Source organism: Chamaea fasciata, unplaced genomic scaffold (assembly GCF_029207755.1).
Source record: "Chamaea fasciata isolate MVZ Bird 193981 ecotype frontalis unplaced genomic scaffold, bChaFas1.0.hap1 SCAF_4, whole genome shotgun sequence".
NCBI lineage: Eukaryota > Metazoa > Chordata > Aves > Passeriformes > Sylviidae > Chamaea > Chamaea fasciata.
In genome coordinates, this window is record NW_027094089.1 from 52,829,242 (window position 1) to 52,854,279 (window position 25,038).

A 25,038-nucleotide genomic window follows, 5' to 3' on the forward strand; every position below is an offset into this window, starting at 1 on the left:
AAAAGGCCATAGATTTTAACTTTACTCACTTTAAAACAGGAAAAAAAAAAGAAAATTGACTTTGGTATAACAGAAGTATTTTGCACCCACTGTTCTTTTGCATGGGGAATAAAAATCAGACAAGTCACTTCAGTGGAGTCACTTCAGACAAATGTTTGATTGACTACCCTGCCTCAAACTCCTCTTTCACCTCTTGGGTTTGTAGCACTCCACAACAGTAAAAGGAATCACGTTTTAAAGGCAGACTGGAGACAAAAAAGGATAATTCTTGTTTCAAGACTGAAATAGCCAAATGCTATTGGCCTCCAGCTAGTTCTCCCCCATCGGTACCTACTTACTTGCAGCAATGGTCACAGCTCACCATTTGTTTTTTTTCTTCTTCTTCTGTTTCCTCAGGTTCTAATGGGGATCTTCCGTCTGGGTTTTGTATCTATGTACCTATCCGAGTCCGTACTAGATGGCTTTGCAACTGGTGCTTCCTTAACCATTTTAACAGCTCAAGTGAAGTATCTGATTGGAATAAAAATTCCACGTAGTCAAGGGCATGGGATGCTTGTTATCACTTGGATTAACATTTTCCGGAACATTTCTCAGGCTAACCTTTGTGATGTCATCACAAGTGCCATTTGTATCGTGGTGCTGGTCACTGCTAAGGAACTTGGAGATCGGTATAAGCATAAACTGAAATTTCCTCTTCCCACAGAGCTGGTAGTTATTGTTGTGGCAACACTGGTGTCACACTATGGTAAGTTAAATGAAGTGTATGCATCCAGTGTTTCTGGAGCTATTCCAACAGGATTTATACCTCCAAAGGTACCAGAGTTCAACTTAATGCTCCGAGTTGCTCTAGATGCTTTGCCTCTTGCCATAGTCAGTTTTGTCTTCACTGTATCCCTTTCCGAAATGTTTGCAAAGAAATATGCTTACACCATCCGAGCCAATCAGGAAATGTTTGCTGTGGGGTTCTGCAACATCATTCCTTCTTTCTTCCACTCTTTTGCAACCAGTGCAGCTCTGGCAAAAACACTTGTCAAAACATCTACAGGCTGCCAGACTCAAATCTCTGGAGTAATTAGTGCAATGGTGGTTTTGCTGGTGCTGCTCTTCCTGGCACCTCTCTTCTACTCCTTGCAGAAGTGTGTCCTGGCTTGTATTATCATTGTCAGCCTTCGGGGTGCCCTGAGGAAATTCCGAGATGTGCCAGCACGGTACCACGTGAATAAGGTCGACACACTTGTGTGGGTAGTTACTATGTCTGCCTCTGCCTTGATCAGCACAGAAATAGGGCTGTTGGTTGGCATTGTTTTCTCCATGCTATGCATCATCGTTCGAACCCAGAGGCCACGAACAGCCCTGCTTGGTCAGATCCAAGATACAAGCTTTTATGAGGATGACTTAGAATATGAAAATCTCTCTACTGTTCCAAAGGTCAAAATATTTCGGTTTGAGGCCCCACTTTACTATGCAAATAGAAACTACTTCCTAAAGTCTCTGTACAGATTGACCAATTTAGATCCTAACCTAGAAGCTGCTAGGAGGAAGAAATATGAGAAGAAGGAAAAGCAGCATCTGAAAAAGGGAAATCACAGAACGGCTAATGGACTGGGCATCGGAGAAAACACTTTGCAACTAGTTCCTAAGCAAATTGATTTCCAAGCCCTTGTTGTAGATTGCTCTTCCATCTCATTTTTGGACACCACTGGAGTTAATACTTTAAAGGAAATCCTGAAAGACTACAAGAATTTAAATATTTCTGTTCTCCTGGCTTGCTGCAATCCCTCAGTGATAGATTCTCTGAAAAGAGGGGGTTACTTTGGAAAGGATTTTGGATGTATGCAGGAAATGCTATTCTACAGTATACATAATGCTGTGCTGTTTGCAAAAGACGAAAAGGTTCCAGCAGACTGCTCAGTTTAACCTTGTGTCTTCCTTGGTGATTCACTACCTAGTGACAGATGGAGAGGGGTAGTTTGCAACAAGTAAATTATAGGACACAGTGTTGGCTGTGTAAAGCCGTTCCCCCCCAAAGAGTTCCACTTTATGTAATACGTCACATAGAGCAGCCACTAGGGAGGCAGTCCAGGAACAAGCATGTTAAGGTTAGACTACCACCCTCCCTTTAAAGTGCAGGCAAAGGCAGTTTGGGATTGACTTGTCCATCATACCATGATCATTTGTGACCCAGCATGGATGTCAAGGGACTGACTGTGTGGTGGAAGGCCTGCCCAGTGTTGTTCTCCCAGTGATTTAATGGCTGGTTTGTGTTAAGAAGGCTAAGCCACTTCCATGAAAATGCAATCAACGTGACATTCTGGACACGTAATGGTTTAAACTGTGGCTTGCAAGGCCCTGCCCCTTCCAGTCATTCTAGGTGTACACCTAAAGAAGTCCCCACTGTCTGCATAAAAATAAAATGTATAAAATATTGTGGAATGTAGAATATCTCTCCTCCTTGATCACACAAGCTTAATAGCATAACCTGCCACAGGAGAAGAAACTATGATCCATCATGGGTTCCGCTCAAAATCACCATTTCCAAAAATTGCCAGCTTTGAAGTCACAGGAGTCATCCATTCTATCGGATTAAATCTGTCGTAATTAGTAACTACTGAAGGTTGTGATACCCCTAATCATGCTAGAAGAAATATGACTCAGATGCACAGTTTTGTAACTAGTAAAAGGATAAACAAGACTAAGAAAAATGAATGGCTTTAACCGGCAGCTACCCAGCTAGTTGTACCATCCTGTAAAATAAGTTGCCTCTGGTGAGCAGATGCAACTCTAATTCAGGGATACATAAGGACCATCAAACACAAAACCTCAGAGTTGTGATGCAGCACATCATTATCTTCCTACAAATGCCTGCCTGCGTACAAAGAAAAACAGGAGAAAATAAGAGTAGGGTGGGAAGGTAAATCTCTGAGTTCTCTTGAAGGGGATTGATGGATCAGTCAGAACTGCCTGGCTGGTCTTCTCTGATGCAATGCTAATGAAGTATTACAAGTAACATACATGGGTCAAGTAAATGGAGCAATGCTTTGTACCTTGTGTATCCCTCTATGTTGAAAAACTTTCTGTTTTTCGACAGAAAATATACTACAGATATTGTGGGTGTTCTGTTTGGCACTTGGCTTTTTTTCCTATCATATTAATCTTTGATTTGAGGTCTACTAGACCATGTTTTCTGGGGCTGGTTACTTTCTATAATAATTTGCATTAACTGCTGTTCATTATGCTTTATGTTATCAATTGTATTGTTGTATATGCACATTCTCTCTTCACAAAAATGAAGAGACACAGTATTCAGTGTTCTGGCCCATGGCATGGGCAGAATATTCTGTTTCATAGTCAAGTCTATAATTACCTGCATAGATGGTATGCATATGGTATGTATAGCACAGCTGTGCTCGCTCTCTCTTCTTTTTCATGTCAGGTTCACATATCACCAAGCATGGAAGGAAGTTCTATCACAGCTGTGCCTCTCACAACAGACTCTAGAAACAGGTTCCATATATGCAGAAGCCATTTCTTTGCTGTTCCATTTTTTTAAAAAAAAGTCAAGTCAACACATCATATGACTTACTCATTTCAACTTTTTAGGTCACTGAATGAAAGAACAGTCAAACAGAGGTTCTCCAGGTGCCCCAGAGCCTGTCTCGCTCTCAGAAACAAGTATTTTCTTAGAGGAAAAGTAGTGCACTTCCACAAGACCAAAAATATCTCCACAGGGTCTATGACTAGCACAATATTAGATTATTCAGTGCTGATGTTTTCAAGCACTCATTACACAAGAAGCCTACCAACTGCACACTGTTAGTACTGCTAAAGCAGCAAAATCTTACAGAAACACCTGACATGAGATTAAAGGATTGACCATTAGCAGCATTTTCCTGTCATAAAACAATCCACATTATTATTTAAATTGCTGACTTGGTATGATTAGCTTCTTTCTGTTCTAAAAGGAAGAAAGCAGGGCCCTGCTCTGCACCTGCTTTTGTTTGTAACCATTCTTTCATCAGGGAACACCTCTTTTAAGGTCCTGTTTAGGCCTAACAAGGCAAATAGGTTTATAAGAGTTACTGCCAGACGGAGTATCAATACAGACACTCTTAGGCCACTGTGCTAAAGCAAGCTGTCTTTGAAAGTCAAATAAAACATCCTACCAATCAACACTTTTTTTATCTTTATGGATCCAGCTACCACTATAGAACACAAAGAAAAAAAATGCAAAGATACCCTTAACTCTATATTAATCTCATTTTAAGAGAGTAAAAAAAGAAAGAGAAATTCCAATGGAAGGTGTATCCTTGCAAGACTCTCTGGAGAATAATGAAAAGAATAAGAAAGTAAGAGTGGAAAGCCTCTTTTTCACCATATTTATTTTAAGTGTGGTACTAAAGGATACCTAAGTAAGGAAACTTGACTACACAGAAAAGAGAAGGTAAACTTTAGAATTTATACTATGAAGAAAAAAAACTATTGTCCAGAACTGTAAGAATAATTTCCTGTTTTGGTTTTACTGGCAGAGCTGGCTCACAATCAACTGTGTTGGACACTGTCAAACACAGCATGGAAACAGCTTCACTGCTATGATGTAGGGATGCTGGCAGATTGTGAATTATTTCTATGGAGTAGGTAAAAGGTAACTAAAAAAGCAAGCCTTTTTCTGGTACATCTATGTTTGCTATACTGAGTTAAACTAAGATTAAAGATATGAAGATAGAAAATTAACTAAAACTGCTGATTCCCTTCTCTCCTAATCTACCAGAAATTAGCTGTAGTGTCTTGGAGAGGAGCTGGGGATAGGCCTGTAATTCCAACTAGGTTAATACTAATATTGAAACAAAAACCATGATAAGCCTTTTAGGAAATGTTATACGCTTCATGTAGGTTGACTGTATTTTTGTTCACTGTGCTGCCTTGTGATTTACCATGTATCATGTTTGCAAGAGATTTTAGTACTGCTGCATAGGAATGGGAAAGGGTTCTTAACTTGTGGACTGTGTGTGTCCCTTGGAACTGGGCAAAGAGCCAGAGTCTTCAGCTCAGCGTGTCCTGTCTTGTTGACTAGTGAAGCATGGCCAGAATGTGTGGTCCAAGTGACAAAATAGCTCTACTTACTGGCACTGGTAACCAACAGTCTGGGAACTGTCCAGCCCATGAAAGACACCCTGGGTTTCCCCACAAACATGAATATTCCTGTGTCACAAGACCAAGAGACAAATGTGTGCTATTGGCTGGAAAATAAAACTAGGAGTTCTGGAAAAACAGTTTGCCTTGTGGTATCCTTTCACAGGTGGGGAAATAATAGGCTAACTGAATAAAGACAAAGATGAAGTGGGGGGCTTGCTATACCAGAAAAAGTTCAAATAAAGGGATGGTATTGGGGGATTAGAAAACATAATGAGAAAGACCATTACAGAAGTGAGAGGGCCAAGAGGGCAGTCTTTTATTTGAGCACATCTATTTCTTGGCAGAAACATTTATGGCACATTTTTTACAGATGGCAGCAACTGTGAAAAAAAGCAAAGCCTCTATCTGTTAGACTTCCACAGAGGTCCTCCGTTTTTTCTAAGTGGTCTTCTTCGGTCAAGTGCCCATCTCCACACTCCAAGGAGTGTTCTCTACTCATCAACCCCATGACAAAATACAGTTCTGCACTCAAAGCCTCTTTACATCCTTCTGGAAATCACTGGTTCAGGAAGGGACTCATACATGCACAAAATTAAGCATCAGCACTGAACTTCTCTGCTCAGACCTGCATTCCTGCTCCTGTTGGTTTTTTCAGTTTGTCTGTTTCGTCTGTCTCTCCCATGTTTGTCTGCAGGCTCCATGCTCCTTCCCCTTCCAAAACTGCTGACACTTAGTCCACTGGTTGTCCTCCCTCAACTTAAAAGTCTTCTTGTCCTTGTCAAATGCACTTTTTTTTGCAAAATGAGACATTTTAGCTTGGTTCTAAACAGTAGGAGTTTCTAATTTCTACATGCCAAAGATGGGCTAAAGATTGAGGCTAGTAGGTTAGAATCCTACCTTTGAGACACTGGAGCTTTTTCAGGGCCTTCTTGATTGCTGTTTCCACGGTCCTAGAATTTTGATTGTATCAAGGATTGTATCCCACTTTTAAAAAAAAAACTCAGTGGCTCAGTCCCCACAAAGGCTGAGTAGAATCCATGACAGATGCATTCCTCTCCCTCAGTTATGTGGAAAGCCCAATACAACACAATGGCACAGCTAAGACAGGCTGCCAAAAGGGATTCTGGGCCCCAAGTGTACATGTGGCTACTTTCTTTCCAAAGGTACTCATTGCTTTTCCTAAGGGAACTGGCTACAGAAACCTAAAAGACCCAATCCATGTCCCAGGAGAAATCTCTAAGACAGGGACTTGGAAGTGGTGAGCAGTGACAGTCATCCTTGACACTGGTTCACTTCAAGCGTACATATTCCACAGTCCAGTGAGAGAGTGAGACAGGAAAGGGTATTTAGTGGAAACTTCCATGGGGAAAGATGAGAGTGAGGAGCTGTTACATGCTATACTCATGGATGAACTAACAAACACAGGCCACCCTGGGGTACTGATGCAATACTTACCTGTGTGCAGGACTTATGACCATCTTCCTAAAAAACTGACATACACAAGCACACCTTAATATTGAGGAAGAAAAATTCTGTTCCTAATGCACACTCTGAAACCCCCTACTCCTCTGCTCACACTCCATTTTTAGAGTCTGAGCTCTCCTTCCCTGTTGTTTCCCCACAGCGGTAAATTCCCACTCTTCTGTCACTGGGACAGTAGATGCAACAATGATGTGGATCGTAAATATGCTCAGCTCAGCAGGAGTCTAAGCCAGGCAGAACTTTTCAGAGCTATTACAATTTTTTATGGGGTTTTTATGGTTTGTCTTTCTTCACAGACCAATTGCTCCTGCTCTAGGCATCTGGCAATTTGGCTGTTCCCACTGGGCATATTGATATGAGTGTGTTCAAGCTGAATGAAAAGGGACTTGAAAGGCAATGAATTCCAAGTGTTCTCCTAAAGTCGGACATGTATTTCCCTAAAACTAAAAATGCCGTTTTGTATCCAAAACCTTTTGGAACAGGGTATTAACTGCTATTACCTGAATCCACCCTGTTTCAATTCTCACTACCTGTCAATTAATGCAGTGTACAGGTGGCTTCAGGAGGCAAAAAGTAACTCCTAATACAGGCAGAAGGATTAGTGGCAGCTTACATTTGGACCTCTCAGTAAGTCAGGCTTTGTTGGACTTTTTTGCTGTATCACGTCTCCTACATTAAAAAGTAAGCCATCTTTCTAGTCCCTCAGCTTCTCATTAAACTGTGTCATTCTTCATCACTTAAAATTCCAGACTGATTCTCATCTGGTGGAACTTAGCTGACTTCCACAGAAGCAAAGATACGCCCAGCCTGCAATTTGGCTAAGATAAACATCGAAGTGAGCACCTGTTGGACCCTTTAATGTGTCACATTTTCCTAGACTTCAACTTGAGGTGTTTGCTTACCTAAGAGCAACTAATTCCAGTAACCAGTGAATCCGAACTTGTTCAATGCCGCCATGTGGAACAGAAGAAATGTAGGCAAGGTTCAGCTCTTGGTCTTTGCTCAGGTCAAACAGGTCAGCACGGCTGTGAGGTAAAGGAGGGCTTCAGGAAAAGATGGACAGAAAAGAAACATATTGAAATATTAAATAACAGCTCCCCTGGGCATGCAAAGATTCCAATGCTACATCCCTACACCTCCTGCATGTTCCTGCATGGCATGAGGAGCACTGCCTAACATGAGACAAAAGCAAAACGGAGTTGCAGGTTATTTGGGGCCAACCAGCTATCCACTTTGTTTGGCAATGTAGAATACAGCCTGGGTGCATCTCAGTGCCATGCTCAAAGGAAAACCTTGCCAGCAGTCACTGCTGCACAGACAGAGATCTCAGGCAACAGTGGCCAGAGGAAACCATAGTCACAGCTGCCTTGTCCCTGTGTAACTAATCATAAAGGAGCTCACTGTCTTTTAGGCTTTAGAGTGGAAGTCAGACTTGCTGACTTCTACAGTAAGAAAAATATGGCCTTGACCTTCTTCTGAAGTTCCTGCAATGACATCAATTCTTTGCCTGCTGTGGACCCACTACACTTTTTAGAAGCAGAATTAGATGCTCAGAGCTTTCATATTCTTCAGGCATGTTCAGCTAACCCCTAAGCATCAGAAAGCACAGGAGTGTGCAGTTTGAAGTTTCTATGCTTGATTCTGCAAGCGGTTTAACAGGCTCATGGCTATAAAGCAACATTCATATCAACTTGACTTGGATGTCTACTTATTCCACTGAAGTTAACATTACACTGTGGCAAATTTCTGTTTTTCCTATCCCCACAGATAAACACTGCAAAATGGAGATCTCAACCCCACCCTTCACCAGTCAGCAACTTAGAATGCTGCACAGTTCACTGAGTCTGGGCATCCTTAGGGACTTCGATTAAGCCTCCTTGTTTTGTGCACATTCTGAATGATAAAGCATTTGTATGACAAGACGGATAAAACAAGACTGTCCCTCAGGCTCAGTAAAATACATCCATGTGCCTTCACACTGCAGCAAGAGTTGACTTGTGCTCTAACTACATGCTATATACAAACTGTTTAAGCCAAAAACTGCTTTAGTCTATGCCTTGCCCGTTGTAGTCTGTCTCCTATGAAGTCAACCAGACTTCTGCTGACTGTAACTCAGCTGGGAAGAGTCATTTATGTTACCCTTGCCTACGCTGTACCCACCCATATAATCATCCCGCCACCAAGGGCCCTTGGATCTGCTACTGTATAACCATCTTTGTAAAAAGGGAGAAAACCCTGACCCCACTGGACACGAACCTGACACCACTGAGATACTGTCTATCTATTACCCCATCTCCTGCATCCTTACCTGAAAGTTCCAGTCTTTACACAAACCACATCCATTTATACTGCTTATTAAAAATCAGCTGGTATATGTGAGCCCCCCTCTGCAGTTTCACCAGCATACAAGGCACTCCATCTCCATAAAATAGCTTCAAGTCACACAAGTGATACTGAGAAATTATCAGCTCCACTCTTACTAAAATGTATCAGCCATTTGGGTCTTTTTAATTGTTCCAGTAAATAAGAACAACGTTAATGATCAGATTCTGATGAGGTGCTTCACTACAACTCTGAAATTCAAACTGGCTTCCATTCAACAGTGGCAAAGAATTATTTTTGCTTAGTCTATGTTGAATAATGCTCTGAAGCTCACACTGTTAGAGAGAAATCTTGCAGAAATTGTGATGGGATACAAAAGAAAGCTGACAAGACAGTAGGTTTTGTTAGTGATGCTAACAGTATCTATCCTTTTCTGCTCTGAGTGCAAAGTGCCCATCCAAAAGAACTTCAAGCCTTGCTCCCAGTTGCTGTTCCACAGCTGGGCACTTGTCCAAAAAAGGAGCTTTAGCAGGTGGAACTCAGTTGTGCACTGCATGAGCATTGAAGGGATTTTCAGAAATACTAATGTTGGCCAGGTGTTATAAAAGAGTAACTGCTGACCCATGGATAGCCTCTGCCTCTCCTACTGCTCCTCTGTCCTTCACATATCTTTCACGTTTGCAGCTTTCCAAAGTTTTTCACACAATTAAAACTTGAGTGTTTCATGGCCTGCAGTTTAAATGGGCTAAATATACTATTTTTAAGGCAGATTTTCATTAATGTTTCCTAATATTGCAAAAAATTTTAAAACAAAACAAAAGGAACAACGGAAGAAAAAAAATCCTGAAAGCCCAAACCTTTCTCTTCATCAGAATGTATTTTAGGTCCTGTTCTGTTCCCTCACCCCCAACCCCCATGGAAAACTAAAGAAAAATCTTGCAAGTTTTTTTGGGGGGGATCTTTATGAATTATACAAAAAAAGTGCACAAATTCTTTTTTCTAAGGCACATGCTCATTCCATCCCTATTGCAACTCTTTTTCATGTAAGTGTTATTTAACCCACTGCATGTCTAGAAAGAGATCATAATCACTTCAGAGTAAGAAACAAGCATGGCAAGTGAAATATACCATCTCTTGCTTTCATGCCTTCCAGAAGCTTTTAGTAGTCTCAGAAAACTTAGAGGCTGTTCCAACCCCAGTGAGCTGAGCAAGACCAGGCTTTCTCCGAGAAGCAAAGCACAACCAGAATACAGGGATTTCTGCATGGTCAACTCCTTCCCCCTAACGTGGGTCAACTTGACCCACTGGCTACAGCCTGTGGTGCATCTGGAAAATGTCTGTGAAGAAGAACAAACTCCTAGCACTATCAGTCTTTTGTTTGGCAGTACTAGAACTACCAGAAGTTTTTCCTGGGGCCCTTTAGGGGCCTTGGCAGTGGAAACACTGGAAAGTAAAGTAAAAGTAAAGAGAAAAGAGTTCTGAGTATCAACATATGTACTGTGCTGGGGAAGAATATGGACTTTACATGTTCGGGGGACCAAGAAAGCAAGTCAGAGAAGGGGAAGGAATGTCGACTAGGCCCATTTTTTGGCCAGTTCACATTAACTGGGATGTGGCCACATCCCACATCCCGTCCTACACTGCGGAGCTGGTCCAGCACCAGGCTAAGCAGCAAGGGGCAGCAAGGGGCAGCAAGGGGCAGCAAGGGCCCTCTGATCCCACAGCAGCAAGCCCAGGAGAGCCTCGGTTCCTCCTGGAAGGCAGCGTCCGCACGCCCTGGGGATCGAGAGGGCGGGATGCAGCCGAGGAGAGAGCGGAAGAGCCTCTGCCCAGCGGCTCGGGGCCCGGAGCCGGGCGGTGCGCGCTTACCAGAAGCCAGTGCTCCTCCAGAAGTGCTGCAGGGGCCGCTCGGCTCGCCGGGCATCTACGTACACCTCGTACGCCGCGGAGCCCGCGCCCAGCGGCACCAGCAGCAGCCACAGCAGCGGCCCCATGGCGCCGCGAGGGCCGCGGGGCCGGTGAGCGGGGCCCCACCGCCGTCCGCTGCCGAGGTGCCAGGGCACGCCCAGGGTCCGAGAGCCCCCGACTCCCGTAGCCCCGCGGCCGGGGGCCTCCTGCCCACCGCGCTGCTCACGACTCGCAGCGCTGTGGACGCTGTCCCGGCGCCGCCGGTTGCCGGGACTCTCCCGGCGGCGGTGCCGTCTCTCCCGCGCCCCACACGGGGGCTGTGCGCACCGCCACGCCCGCGCTCCCCGTGCCAGGCCCGGGAAGGCCGCGGTGCCGGGAGCGGAACCGCCCTCCTTCCCCGGAAAAGCGTAGGGGCAGGGTGGGAGCTGTGTCCGCTGGCTACGTGTAAACCAATTTATTGATCTCAACATTTCGAAGAGGAGCGTGCGCTCTCAGCCCAGAAAGGCAGCCGCATCCTGGGCTGCCTGCAAAGTAGGGTGAGCAGGAGAGCGAGGGAGGGGATTCTGCCGCTCTGCTCCCCTCTCGTGAGACCCCACCTGGAGTCCTGCATCCGGCTCTGGGATCCACTACAGGAAGGACGTGGACTTGTTGGAGCAAGTCCAGAAAAGGGCCGTGAAGTTTATAAGGGGACTGAAGAGCTTCCCCTGTAAAGACAGGCTAAGAAAGTCGGGGCTAGAGAACAACGGATACAAATTGAAAGAGGAGAAGAGTAGCTTTGTTATTGGAAAGAAACTCTTTACTGTGGAGGTGGTGAGATGCTGGAACAGGTTCCGCAGGGAGGTTGTCGATGGTTTTCGATGCCCCCTTTGCCCCCAGCAAAGCCAGGCTGGACAAGGTCTTGAGCAACCCGGTCTAGTGGGATTTATCCCTGCCCTTTGCAGGGGGATGTTGGGACTAGATGATCTTCAAGGTCTCTTTGTGTGATTCCAGGATTCTGTGAAGAGCTTTAGATGTTCTTTATCACACACAGCTCAGAGCTTGATTCTCTTAATGCTTCTTTGTTACCATGTAAACCAGAGGAGTTGGTTTTCCATGGGGTGTGACTTGTCTTCACGATCATTCTCGTTTACCTCGTTTGCCTTCAGGAGTCTTGTCAAGCCTTCCAGGCAGGAAATCCAGTTCTATGTTGCTAGCTGCACCCTGAGCTGGGACAAAAGCTGCCTTTGGTTGAGTGCTGCTACCTGGGCTTCAGTGAGGGCTGACGGCATTTCGCCACTTGGAAAGGATGACCCGTGAGAGGTGGACCTTGCACCCACTTAAGTTGGCTTTTTTGTTGCTTTCTCTTCAGAGGGATAGAATGGAGGAGATGAAACCTGACAGCCAAACACCATACTGTGATTTTTTGCTTATTAACACCAACCCTCCGCCTCTCTGTCTTTGGGAAAGGGTCATTGTGGGGCCAGCACAAGATGCCAGCACTTCCAGCAGCTAGCTGTGATGGACACAGAAACTATCCCTTGGGATAAGAATTGGCAAGGAGACCAGCTCCTTTCTAATGCCTTTATTAAGATCGGCTCTTTAAAATCAGCTCTAGTCAGGGGTTCAAGGATTTGCACCAACCGCTCGCGCTGAACGAAACAGATGAGACAGCGCTCAGCGTTGCAACAGAACAGAGCTGGAATTCCCGTCCTCGCAAAAGTTTCTGCAAAGATGCGGTTGGGCTCGTCGTCTAGGGACGTTTGTCTGGTCGAGTGCTGTTGAAGTTATGGTGACGAGATGGGATTCAGTTCTGATTGGTGTAAGGTTCTCTATGGTTCTGCCGACCCAAAGTGGTTTTTCTTAGCCCTTGGTTTCATGTTGGCTCATTGTTTTTAGGGTTTTTTTCTGCTCCTTCTGGGCGCTGAGGTCCATGGGAGTCTTCTTCATTTACATACCAGGTGGTGTCATTGGTGGCCATGCGAGAAGCGGCAGGGGAGGAAGCGGCAGGGCTCGGCAAGGGGCAGGGCTCGGGAGGCAGCAGGGCGGGGGCTGCCGCCGCTCCCGATGAACAATGCACATGCCAGGTGGTGTCATCGGTTGCCATGCGGGAAGCGGCAGGGCTCGGCAGGAGACAGGGCAGGGATGGGTACTCGACGGGGAAGAGTACAATTCTAAAGGAAGGGATTTTGAGGTAAGTGGCATTTAACAGGGAAAGCATTACAATAACAATGGGTATAGGGTAAACAGTATTTAACAAAGCAGACCTTTCAATAGGTACTAGATAATGAGACAAGTAGCCTTTAACCGAGAGAAGGCAGGGATGGGGTAAACCGTATTTAACAAAAGAGACATTTCAATAGGTACAAGATAACAAGGTAAGCCGTATTTTAACTGAGAGAAGGCACTTTCCAGTAGAATTCTTTAACTGAGTTTAGAAACTTTGTATTTTATTTCTTACACCTTGGAGAGGAACCAACAGCTCAGTCCCCAGTCAAAGACTTGACCACAAATTTCAGCAAAAAGTTGTTTTCCAGGGAGAATTCCCCTTAACCCCATAGGTTCTGTTGCGACCATTCCTACTGACATCAGGAAGGCTTGAGCCTTGGAGGCCAAGCTGACTTTTCCTCAGAGACTGCTAAAACAGAACTGTTGCGTTCAGCTGATTTCCTTGGCAACCAATACTATGCTCTTTTTAGCCAGGGAACTTTGACTGTCCTCAGGCATGTTGTCGAAAGTCCTGAAACACCACAGAGCCATAGATGTAAAATGGTGTTCTGTTGTCATTTTAGAGAATTGTCTCTCTCAGAGCTCCAGGAAAGTCTCTTCCCTGGGAGTCTGACAAGAACATGACCTCCAGAGCATTTCCAGGAGTGTACTTCTCAGAGATTGGGGTAGGGGCTAAACAGAACCTTGGCCTTGCTTTCTACAACTTATCCCAAGGCATGGGCAAATGCTACATGTAGCGCACAGCCACACCAGGCCTGAACTTAGGAGACAGAAGGGAAGTCAAAACCCCTGCTAGAGGAGAGACTCAACAAAAGGCTCTATCAGCCACAGGTTTCTCTTCCATGTCTAACAAAGCACCTAACAAGATTTTTTAAGGTACTTCTGAAGTGCTGCAATTGCTTGCAGGAAATCTTTTCTGCTTACCACAGCTGCTTTGGTGCCTCCTGCCAGAGAAACAAAATCCATCAGTTATCTACACCCCGTGAAGGAGCCCAGTACAACCTCTGCTTCTAAAACATCTGAGGGCTGCTGCAGGGAGAGCAGCTGGGAGCATATGGCTTGCGTTTTCCCAGTCAAGGTAGTTGATTGGATCAACATGTTCTGGCAGCATTTGCAGGTCAGATGCCAGGCTACAGCCTGGTGAAACTCAGTTGTCTGCAGTCCTCCCAATCCTCTTCTTCCAGGAGCAGCGCAAATGCCAAGATTACCTCAGATTACCTCCAACATGCAGTTTGCCAGGTTTAAAAGTCTGATTCAGAGCTAAACCAAATGCTTAGGTTTCTATGATCATGGTTCTAGAGGTGATCAGGCAGAGCCATGATAAAAACCTTGGTCAAGGGGATGTTCGCTTTTTTCCTTCGGCTTGCTGGTCATACAAGGGCTGGGAAGTTTTTCTGTCACTGTTACGGACACGAAAGAACCACACTCACTCAGGTTGAGAGATGAACAGAGAAAGAGAAAGTTTATTATGATTTGGGGTTTAAATAGGATTTGGGATTTGATCAAGGACTGGAAGATGAGAGGAACCACCTCTCTGACCACAATGGTCGATTCAGCAGTCCATCACAGACTGGAATGAAAACAATCTTTCTTGTTTTTGTACATGCGTGAGAGATTCCACTATAAGTATGTAAACAATCATCAGAAGGCTTGAAGAATCAGGGTGACATTTTTCTATGTAGCATTTTAGAAGGGAGGTTTCCCACAGCTTACACTCCCACCTGAAGTACACAGGGGAATTTACTGTAGCCTCCTCCTACTTCCATTCAAGGACTGAGTGAGAGCTCTTCCTCTACTGAGGCATTTCTGAGGAAACATACAGGCATAGGGAATGGAAGGCAGCATTGTTCACTGGCCCTTTCCAGGATATTGAGGCTGACCCTTCCCAGCTGTCTGGCCATCTTAAAATCCTCCAGTGTCTCAAACTGGGCAGATAAGAGATGAAAAACCTGTTACTCCTGATCTGAGTCATTCCTCTGGGAAAGAGTGTTTAAGGCATCCCTGCAGATGTTCTGAGAACATAGACATTCCAGGCTCCTTCAGACATGTCAGGGAGCTGGTAACTTCCTGCTGCATTTTCTTTCTTTGTGAAGAGGTACCTGCACAATGCACAGGAAATCTGGGTGTATGTGCTGAGGGGGTTTATATGTGTGTGTCTGTGTGAGTTGTGAATGTGGGTGTGCGCTTTTCTGTTTAGATGTCTCCAGCTAATTTAGTACTTAATTGAATTACAAACTTGGCTTCAAAGAGCGTCCCTGGAAATGCCAAGATGGCTTTGTCACACAGCCATCTCATGCCAAATGGCAGGAACAAGACTTTTGCTGTAGCATATGAAATTTGTAGCCTAGAAAATCATCTGGAGTTATCTGGATATTTTTGTAATAACTACTGTTGTAAATAACTAACTACTCGCGAGGCCTTCCAACGTTTATGACAGCTTTTGCGTCTTGGATGACTTCACTTTCTCACATGGTAGCAGCTGGTCTTTAGGCAGATAGGCTTGGCTGAATAGTCTCCAATTTCATGTTACATCTAATCCAGTCTAACCAAGACTTCTGTCCTGTTCTTCTTCCCTGCCACTGCTTGCCTGTTGCTGCTGTTTCCCATGTGTCAGGGAACAGCACCAAGGAAGCTGAAAGGAGGATAATTCATCCAGCTGACTTCCTGAAAAACATCTCCTTTTCTGAATCAGTTTGTTTTCTTGTGCACAGGTAAGCTGCAGAGACATGACACTGTGTAGCCTGGTAGTCCACAACAGAAGAAGCACAGGGACAGAGGTGGGAGATAATGAGACTGGCCCTGACTGAGCTGCCTGCTGGTAGGCTGGGGAAGGCATAGTATGAAATTGTGCTCCAACTCATGCATTTTCATGGCTTCCATAGCATGGTCAGCCTTGTAAAATCTAACTCCGAAGTGATCCTCTTTCTTGCAGGAGTCTAGCAGTTCTATACACCCATCTCACCCAACTGCCACTGCGTTCATAATATCTCTGCAACATACTAAAGGTATCAGACATACGTATCTTACATTGGGAATCTTATCAGCAGCACAGCATGGTTCTTAGTTCTGCTTTTCTTATGGACAGCTTGTTTTCAAAGCTCAGCTTATGACAGCATTGCAGCTTTTGCCCATGATCTGGTGGGCCTTGTGAGCCCCAAGATTTCCTTCTTCCTCAATTTATTTCCAGCCTTTGGGATGAGTAGTCAAGCTGGATGTGACCTGCAGCTATCTGTTGCTTTTCCCCTCAGTGGGACAGTACTATGTTGCCTCAAGACATGCACTCTAGCACTAAATTTCTGCCACAGGTTGTGCAGGTTGCAGACAGACATAATACCTGCTCCCTGGTTATGATTCCCTGTGCTGGACTTGCTTTTCTTGCAGTGATCAGCCCCAGACAGAAGTACATGATGCAGAAACATGGGTCTACTCCTGAGGGAGCTTGAAAGTTTGAAGGTGCCTGGGACATAGCATGCTAGAGTTGCATGGATTATTGAGAGTTGATCAATTTTATAGGAGAGAACAGGGTGCATTACTCTGCTGTAAGGTGGGATGTACTGTTTCCTCCCAAGGGCTTCAGATTTTTTAGTTTCTGCTTCTTTCCTGGTGTGATGCCATAATTTTTCTTCCAACTCCCGCTTTTGGTCTAGATACAATTCTGACAAGTTCAGAATTGTTTCATGGCTTGACATCTCCCTACATTTGTGATATCTCAGTGTTTTTCATCCAGTGCATGTAGCCTAGGGTTATTTGTTAAATGGTCTCTCATTTTTCCAGGGACATAGACCTTGTCACCCAGATGTCACCTTCCATTCCACCATGATTGAACATGACTCAAGGGGATTGTTTTGCTGTAGTTCAGCAGTGTACAACTACTTTTGTCATCAGATGTACGTAACCTGGTACATCTAATTCTGTCATTTTGACTGTTAGACTGGGGGCTTCACATCAACCTGACAGTGTGTTGTCTCAGGGATTGTCTTGACTCAAGACTATTTTAGCTGTGGTCAGGGCTGTTTGATAGTTTTGTGACTGCTTCCTAAATTTTTTAAGCTTAGCTCAGTGAATAGCATCCAGGGTAAAATGTGACAGGCCTCAGCAAGGGCCAGTTTATCCCCAAGGAACCTGGAATCCTCATCAGCAGCCCCATCCACTGCTTCTGAACTGACAAGCAAGGCAGGTGCTGAGTGACAAATGTGTTCAGCCCAGAGTCCAGATCATTAAATTGGACCAGGCAAGTATCGTGACAGGACAATTCTGGGGCCAAACTGGGAAGTCAATCTATGAATCAGTCTAGATCAAAGAAAGGTCTGTGGCCATATGTTGGCAGTGCTGAGATCAACACTCGTGCAAGATTACTAGGGTAGCGGTGGAGGCCTCTCCAAAATGGGGCTCCTGGGCTGAAAGGGGAAGGTTGTGTTGCAAACAATGACAATATTTAGTTCTCATTGATTGAAAGGGCTACTGTAAAGATGCAGTGTTCTTCCTATACTGGGTTAAGTACCAGTTCCTTCACTTCAGGAGGATTGGGACTTTGGGGCTGAGGTTAGTGTATATTGCATCTGCACCTAACTTGGGAGAGAAATAAATCTGAAAGATTTTATTGCCAGTTGGAAAGTTCTGTATTTGCTCCACTTTTTCTGAGCAAAGAGGAACACTATGGCTGAGTGTCAATGTTTAGATGGGAACTACTCAAAGCAAAATAAAACCTATTAACAAAACATCCAGAATAGCCCCAAATGGGGCTCAGGCAACCAGACTACAATGACCAAGAGCCTACATTTGATGAAGAAAATGTCATGCCAAGGACTCAGTGTGATACCCACTTCCTGCTTGGGGACAGCTTGTGTCCTCCCTGAGTCTTAGCAGGAGGACAATGACAAGCTAAACTTAAGGACAGGGAAAAGGGATAGACAGTAGGAATTTAATATGTCTAGGTTTCCCTCTTATTTTCAGAGTGTTGATTTTACCATAACTGAACCTCCTGTATTTTAGTTAGACTGTGGAGGCTCTAATTAGACTAACAGTAAATTCTGAGCTCCACATATAATCTGTATTCCCTTTTGCCAATAGCAAAATATATTTTAGAATGTATGAAGAGTGTTGTAGACCTAACAGAGAGAATGGCATTGATGTTAATGGCAGTCACATCTGTTATGACTGGAGTCAGGTAGAAGTGGCAGCACTGTGTTGGTTAGCTGAGGATGATACAATGCCTTGCATCCTTCTAATAAAGATTTTTAGAATCAGTTCCCTCAGTTCCCTCTTTGGCTGCATCAGCTCCTCAGGGTAAAAATTACCATGTATTTGTGTGGCATTTCTCTTACAGGGAAGAGAATTTGTGTGGCATCTTTCTTACAGGAGAGTCATTTCTCTTACAACTCCTTTAGGTCCCTTGGTGGAATGAGGGTTTGCATATATTTACCTATGGCCAGAGCATGTTCCACCTCTTGCTTTGAAGAAGGGAGGCTGAGTATGGAGGAAAGAGGAGATTTATCCCTCAAACCCCAATAGTTTTTGGTAATGTCTTTGCTCCTAGAATTGGCATTGGTACACAGGGTGGACAGATCATGGGAAGTTGACTTCTACAGCTTGCTCTGCCAAGCTCATTTGAAAAGAAGTCAAGGTAGACAACATCAACTGCTCTTCCCTCGTTCATCCAGGTCTTTGTTTCATTGTTGAAGGCAGTCAGGTTGGTCAAGCATGATTTCCCTTTAATGAATCCAGGCTGACTACTCCTGACCACCTTCATGTCATCCATGTGGATAGAGATGGCCTCATTTCAGAATGAGGTGCTCCATCACCTACCTTTCCAGGGTCTGAGGTGAGGCTACTGGCCAGTAGTTCCCTGGGTCCTTCTTGCTCTTTATGGAGACTGGACTGACATTTTCTGTCTTCCAGTCCTCAGGCACCTTTCCTGACCACCATGGCTTCTCAAAGATCTAGAGTATAGTTGTAGGAGAAGATCACGCTGTCAGCAATTCTCTGATATCTTATGTGTCAGAGAATATACCTTTTATCCTCTGTCAGCACCTTTCTTCTACATGATTGGGCATAGCTGAAGACCAGAAGGGAACCTTTCAAATTCTATGACAGCGGTAGTGCCCTGAGCTACCCAGCAAAGAACATTGTTAATCAGTGGACCTTTCTCAGCACTGAATTACACTTCATGGTACTAAACAAGTGGAGGTTGTGATCAGCCACTGGTAGCTGGGTATCTACAGTTACAGTTTCCAGGTACTCCCAAATGATACAAGCCATGCATGCCAGCTTTAATTTTGCAGCTGATCCAGGTGAGAATATTTCTTATTTATGTATCTGGTTTAAATTGATCATTTAACTTACCATTTGCCATAATGCTCTGTAAACAGAATTCAAGAGACCTTTTTAAATTATTATTATTGTTTCTGTGAATTAGAATTAAAATCCTCTCTATTTGGTAAAGCAACTTTTGGAAATCTGTGATGCTGCTTTTGCTAGTACAAAGGATGACTCATTATTGGAACTTTAGGTTCAGGTTAGATGCCAGTCAACAATTAATAAACGTGTTTGGAAGTCTGCTCCCAAAATGGAAAGGCACAGGATGTACATATCCTCACTTGTTTGTTCCACAGGACATGGATTGTAACTGATGTTTTGTGTGGGCTGTGGAGAGGCAGAGGCAAAAATATTAACAAATCAAAGAGTCCTCTAGAAAAATCAGAATGGCTACTCTGTGAGTCGTCTGGAAAGCTTTCATTGACACTTTTGTCTAAACAAGTCAACCCAGATGTACTCAGTTAAAAATATCTCTCTTTTACAAAGCTGTTTGCTGCTTTGACACCAAGTATAGCCATAATTTCTATGTTAGTCTTCCCTAACATAGCTATCACATGAGCTTGTGAGTCAACCCATTAGAAGGTTTTGCAGTTATGAGCCATGTCAGTAACTGAGAACATACTCTCACTGTACTGTACTTGTGAAGCAAGTAGAGAAAACTAAAGGCATTGGGCCACTACCCCTTTCAAAACAAGGAATAAAGATGTTTTCCTCTGCCTTCTCAGCTTTATTGCTTATGTCCGGTCAACCAAAGTTCAAAAATAAGTGCTCTTTCATTCTACCATTGCTACAGCAAACCTGTGGTTTGTCTCTAGTAACTTTTATGTCTATCTCATATAAGCCCTAATTAATGTTTAATTCCTAACTAAAGTCTTCAATTAAGGATTCACTTTATTTCTGGGAGGCAGAGGGCCGTCACAACTCACATGTATCATTGGTTTGACAGTTTTATAGTTCAACTGGAACAATTTGCAGAGCTGTCCATCAGTATCTTCCCTGTAGCTTTCCAGCCTTTCTTTTTAGTCATGAACTGCAGAACCAAGCAGAGGAACAGGCCACTAAGTGATAGAAACTGAAGGATTAAAGTTCAGAAAAGTCACTGGAAATACTTTGCCTAATAATTTATTAAGTTGTTTTAGTTGTTTCGCAAAGGTTTAATGTTAGTGCATTAGAAGAGGAGTTGTGCTTTAGAGATACCTCAGCAGTGCAGGACTTGCAATATTTTTGTTTCATAGGTTTTACACAGTGCTCTCCATCAAGAAGTAGCACTGTCAGTTCTCTGAAGCTGTAAAGGGCATGACAGATACCTCTGCTGTCTTAGCATGCACTTGGCAGTGCACTGTGAAGGGCTGGTAAAAGCCTTTCTGTGCTCTCCCAGTATTTGAGCATCATCTGATAAGGCACCAGAAGGGAGAAAGGAAGAGTTATGAACAACTTGATCTGTTGGGCAGCTCTGCAGGTACATTGCCTTGCAAGACCAGGACAAATCTATGCCCTAAGCCCCCCAGAACTGGACAATCTCAAGCTGTCTGTGATATGGCTGTGCATATCCTTTAGGTACTTGCATATAATTCTTTGGCATATATCCTCCTCTGCGCTACCTGTCTTAGACTCATAACAGACCTTGTATATTGATAGAATTACCTGTGGTCACAGTTGAACACGAGCCAGTAATAAATGGTGACAGTTTGTGATAACATTCCCATTTCATTGCCATTCCAAATGATAGTGCAGAATATTCATGGCCAGCATTTCATGCAGCTTTCCCATGAAGCCCATTCTTCTACAGGAGCAATGTCCAGTCCCAGAGCAACAGCTTCTTGCCTGCTGCTTCACCATTTTATGCAGTGCTCCCTAGAGCCTTTTTGTAGTGGCAGGAGTCTGCTGAAGCACACAGTACTGTCATGTGAAAACCCCAGGGTTTTCAGCATGATGGCCATGCTTAGTGTGATGGAGACTGAAATAATGTGGGCACATACAAGCTGAAGTGAGGTGGACTTGTTGCGTGGCTTGAAAGACTGTTGCTGTGCTTGCCCACAGGTTTCCATTCAACGAGAAGGTGTAGGTTATATTTTTGGGTAGATAATTAATGGGAAATCTTCTCATGTAAAGTTTTCTTATTTGTACATGGAGGAGTGGGTGTGCTGAAGTTAACTGAATACTCTTTCAGGGAAAATAACTCTTAAAATAATGCATGTTAAAGTGGGCTGGTTTTGAAGATCACACAACATATTAAGAGAGCACAAGGTCATTCAGCTTCAGGGGTTTGTTGCTGCTTCCCACACAGAAATGTGAATTCTTCCACACAGTTAAAATTCCCAGTTTTACCTCCTTCTGAAAATGGACTGGTAAACTCATTGAACAGGAGCATAACTTCTTTCCTCCAGAGCCCAAAGCACATTTAACAGCTCAGCAGATATGAGCATTGCACACTCATTTGGGATTTTATGGATATATGCATCTGTACCATTACATTCTGTGGTCTACCCTTATCTGGACAGAACAGCACTATTGGAGGAATGACATTAACACAGTGCATCCATTTCAAGTAGTCCTTGCACTTATCCTTTCCTGTCTATCAACATGATTAGTAAACATGTATGTGTATGCACAGACACAAACACACAGGTAGATATTCCTCTTACCAAGAGTCAACTCTCAATTTCTTGTCAATCGGTGGTTACTGTCTGCAAATAGGTCTCCTCAGAGTGATGACATCCTACATTATTTGTCTACATGGTGTCTTCATTTTTTTACATGGGGCTTATTTTGCTGCTCCCAGATTTCCATCTGACTACCATCTGTTTTTCAGACCAGATCCTCTTCTTTGGCTTGTATTTTGCAAACTTCAACCATACAGATAAAAATTTTTTCACAGTTGTTGGATTTTTTTGGTTGAAGGTGGAAGGATGAAACAAACTATAGTAACAAGAGAAACAAAATAGAATTGAGAAATATCTCTGATAGCTAATTATGTAAGAAGTAACAAAATATTCTGTGGGTACAGTCTACCAAGGCAGTAAAATTTAGAGGTGTTTATCAGACTGGCTTTGAATTTTAATAATTTTCCCTTCCTAAGACTAACTATGTTCTTTTCAAGAGATCTGACTTCAAACCCCCCCCCAAATTAGAATTTAAACACAAATTATTTTACCTGAAAAATTTCACCTGGCCACAGAGGTGACCAAGAAAAATTAGGTTCTCTTTGCAAAAAAATGTGTTTCATTTAACTTTTTGTCTTCTTGCAAACTTTGACCTTTTCTGAATTGCAAGGCTTCTAGCCATCTCTAAACAAGGGCATGCTGTTGGCTGAGCCAGCAACTCTTTAGTTCCAGCAGATGTTAGCTGTCATTGCTGCTCGCTTCTCATGGGTCTACTCAGGGCATTTCACCCTTTGCACTTCCTTGTCAAGCTGCAGCCCATTGGCAATGTAAATGTGTCAGACAGTCACTGACACACTCTTGCTTGTTTTGGTGCTGATGTTTGACATGGCATCAACATGCTGTGATGCCCAGTTGACACTGTTTGTCAGTTTTTCAACTTCATCACGTCTTCCCCGTAATGTTCGTAATGTTCGCCTTTGTGGCCCTGGGACATTTTAACTGAATTTGCACCCTGAATCCAAGGGGTGTCCTGCCAATTTATATTTACCTTCTCCATCTTTGATTCAAAACTGCTGCATCTTCTGTAATATAAATGACTGACAGTTTAAATTTTTATGCACATTCCTTTTATGCACATTCCATCTCAACACATGCTCTGGCTTCAATTATGTCTTCATATTTACATCCCTCCTTAAGCAGGTAATGCAGGATGATTCAAGATACTTTTAATAATGGATTAATGGATGCTCTGACAAAACAAATCACAATAGTTACAGAACTTAGCTGCTCAACTCTATTGGTAATTGTTATCATACGTTTTGCACCAATTTCTGCTTCATCAGATACTAATATAGATGAGTCATGACCTCGAATACCATAGATGTACAATATTACTGGTACAGTGCCTGAAGGCATCTATCATACAAAGTTGACATAGGACCTGCTGCACAGCCTCTGGAGGCCTGCAAAAGAGTTGTCATTTTTTCCCTCACTTCTGTGGCCCATTTTTGTCCATAAAAACAAGCAAATTATTCTCATTATTCATGTAAGTCTACCCTGATTATTATCTATCTGGACGTCTTCCTTGTTACTGCCTATGTTTCAAATTTTAGAGGGTGTTGGGTGGTACAAGCACATAGCGAATGGATTCTGTGCCAGTCTCAGAGCCTAGAGAAGATCTGAGATGCAAAACTTCATTATCTTGTTGTGCCAAATGAAACAATAGGAGGAAAAAGGATGGGATCTAGGTAGCCCAACCTAAACCACCCAGAAGGCAGAGTTAGCTTGTCCCTGCAGAACAGGCTCTGAGATGTCTCTGTCTGAGATGTCTCTGTCTGAAGTCTCTGCAGCAGCAAATCTTTTTCTACTGATAGCAGAGAAAGCCTTGAAGTGGATGCCTCATTTCCGTATAGCTAGAGCTAAATGGAATGAGTCCCCATTAATCAGATTATCTACTTCTGCCTGAAGCAAAGGCAGGAATATCTCAGCTCTGCCAAAACCTCAAATTTCATCACAAAGACTGCGGCATTGGCAACAGATCACCAAACACTCCTGGTCTAACCCTAAGGCTGTGTACAAAACCTGAAGCCTTTCCCCTTTAGACACTGTCTTTCAGGATAATAGCGAGTGGCAATCCTTCTGTTACTAGAGCAGATCATGTTTTAGGTTAATTTTTCCATTTCCTCCCTCTCTCAGTCACAATGCCCTTTATGAAGTTGCTGATATTCCTTCCAAAAGCTTTTTCAGACAAAGCACAAAAGAAAAGATGGTTTCTGATCATAATGACATCAGGCTTTCTTATGCACTTTTTGGCCAGAGGCACAAGAGGTATTGATGGCTCAGCCTGTCCTAGAAATGTCAGAACACATGAGGTTCACAAAGCCATGTATTAAATGAAGTGTACTGAACTCTGTAGCTGTCAGACAGTATTTAACAAAATTAAAACTTTGCTATATAAAGAAGAGTCAGTCAACTTTGCTGATTGCCTCCTGCCTCCTTCACTAATACAAAGTTATCCATAAGGAGAGATGTACAAGTCCACTGACCTACCAGAAGCAGGATCCTGCCACTTAGTTCTTGTTAATCTAAATGCTTCCAATTTGTGTCTTCAGTTACAAAATGACTGTTCTCTTAGCAGGATTGCTCTTCACATAGCAGAGGATGAGGCATTACTTTTTTCTTCCTGAACTACCAGAAGATTTGGATCTTAATTCATTATCCATTTAAACTGGAATGGACCGCTACTCTCCTTCGGCAGACTTGAAGTGCTCTCCTTCCAGATGCAAACTTAAGCCAGCCCCAAAAGGTTAAACATTCATGTTTCAAGACCTCTGGAGCTTTGGTCACTTACACTGCAGTGTCTTCAGGCTTTATGATGCTGCTGATTTAAATTCTGTCAGTCCCACAGCAGTCTTTTTCTCAGCACACTTCATTTGAGGGCCATCAATTCAGTAAAAAATTAAGGGGTTCAGAAATTATTTTTTTAAAGGTTTAAAAATATTCTCTGCTAGGGAAATAGTTTTTTGTCTGAGTGGTTCTGCTTATAGAAGGATGGCACCATTTTCTAAGG

The 25,038-nt window shown here is 43.5% G+C and overlaps 2 protein-coding genes across 3 annotated transcripts in view; one reads left to right on the forward strand and one right to left on the reverse strand.

Moving 5' to 3' along the window:
• Positions 1 to 5,382, forward strand: part of SLC26A1 (solute carrier family 26 member 1) — a 43,894-nt gene extending 38,512 nt beyond the window's left edge. The window contains 1 exon segment of the mRNA XM_066181577.1: positions 397 to 5,382. Coding sequence (XP_066037674.1) covers positions 397 to 1,917 — 1,521 coding nt within the window. The 3' untranslated portion in view covers positions 1,918 to 5,382.
• IDUA (alpha-L-iduronidase) overlaps positions 1 to 11,204 on the reverse strand; it is a 52,547-nt gene extending 41,343 nt beyond the window's left edge. The window contains exons 1-2 of one of the 2 annotated variants that reach the window (XM_066181579.1): positions 10,807 to 11,204; positions 7,518 to 7,658 (exon numbers count right to left, since the gene is read on the reverse strand). In XM_066181579.1, the coding sequence (XP_066037676.1) occupies positions 7,518 to 7,658; positions 10,807 to 10,931 (266 nt within the window). In that variant the 5' untranslated portion in view covers positions 10,932 to 11,204. The remainder of the gene's footprint in view (positions 1 to 7,517; positions 7,659 to 10,806) is intronic. The other variant, XM_066181578.1, reaches the window with a different exon arrangement.
• Between the last annotated feature and the right edge of the window lie 13,834 nt (positions 11,205 to 25,038).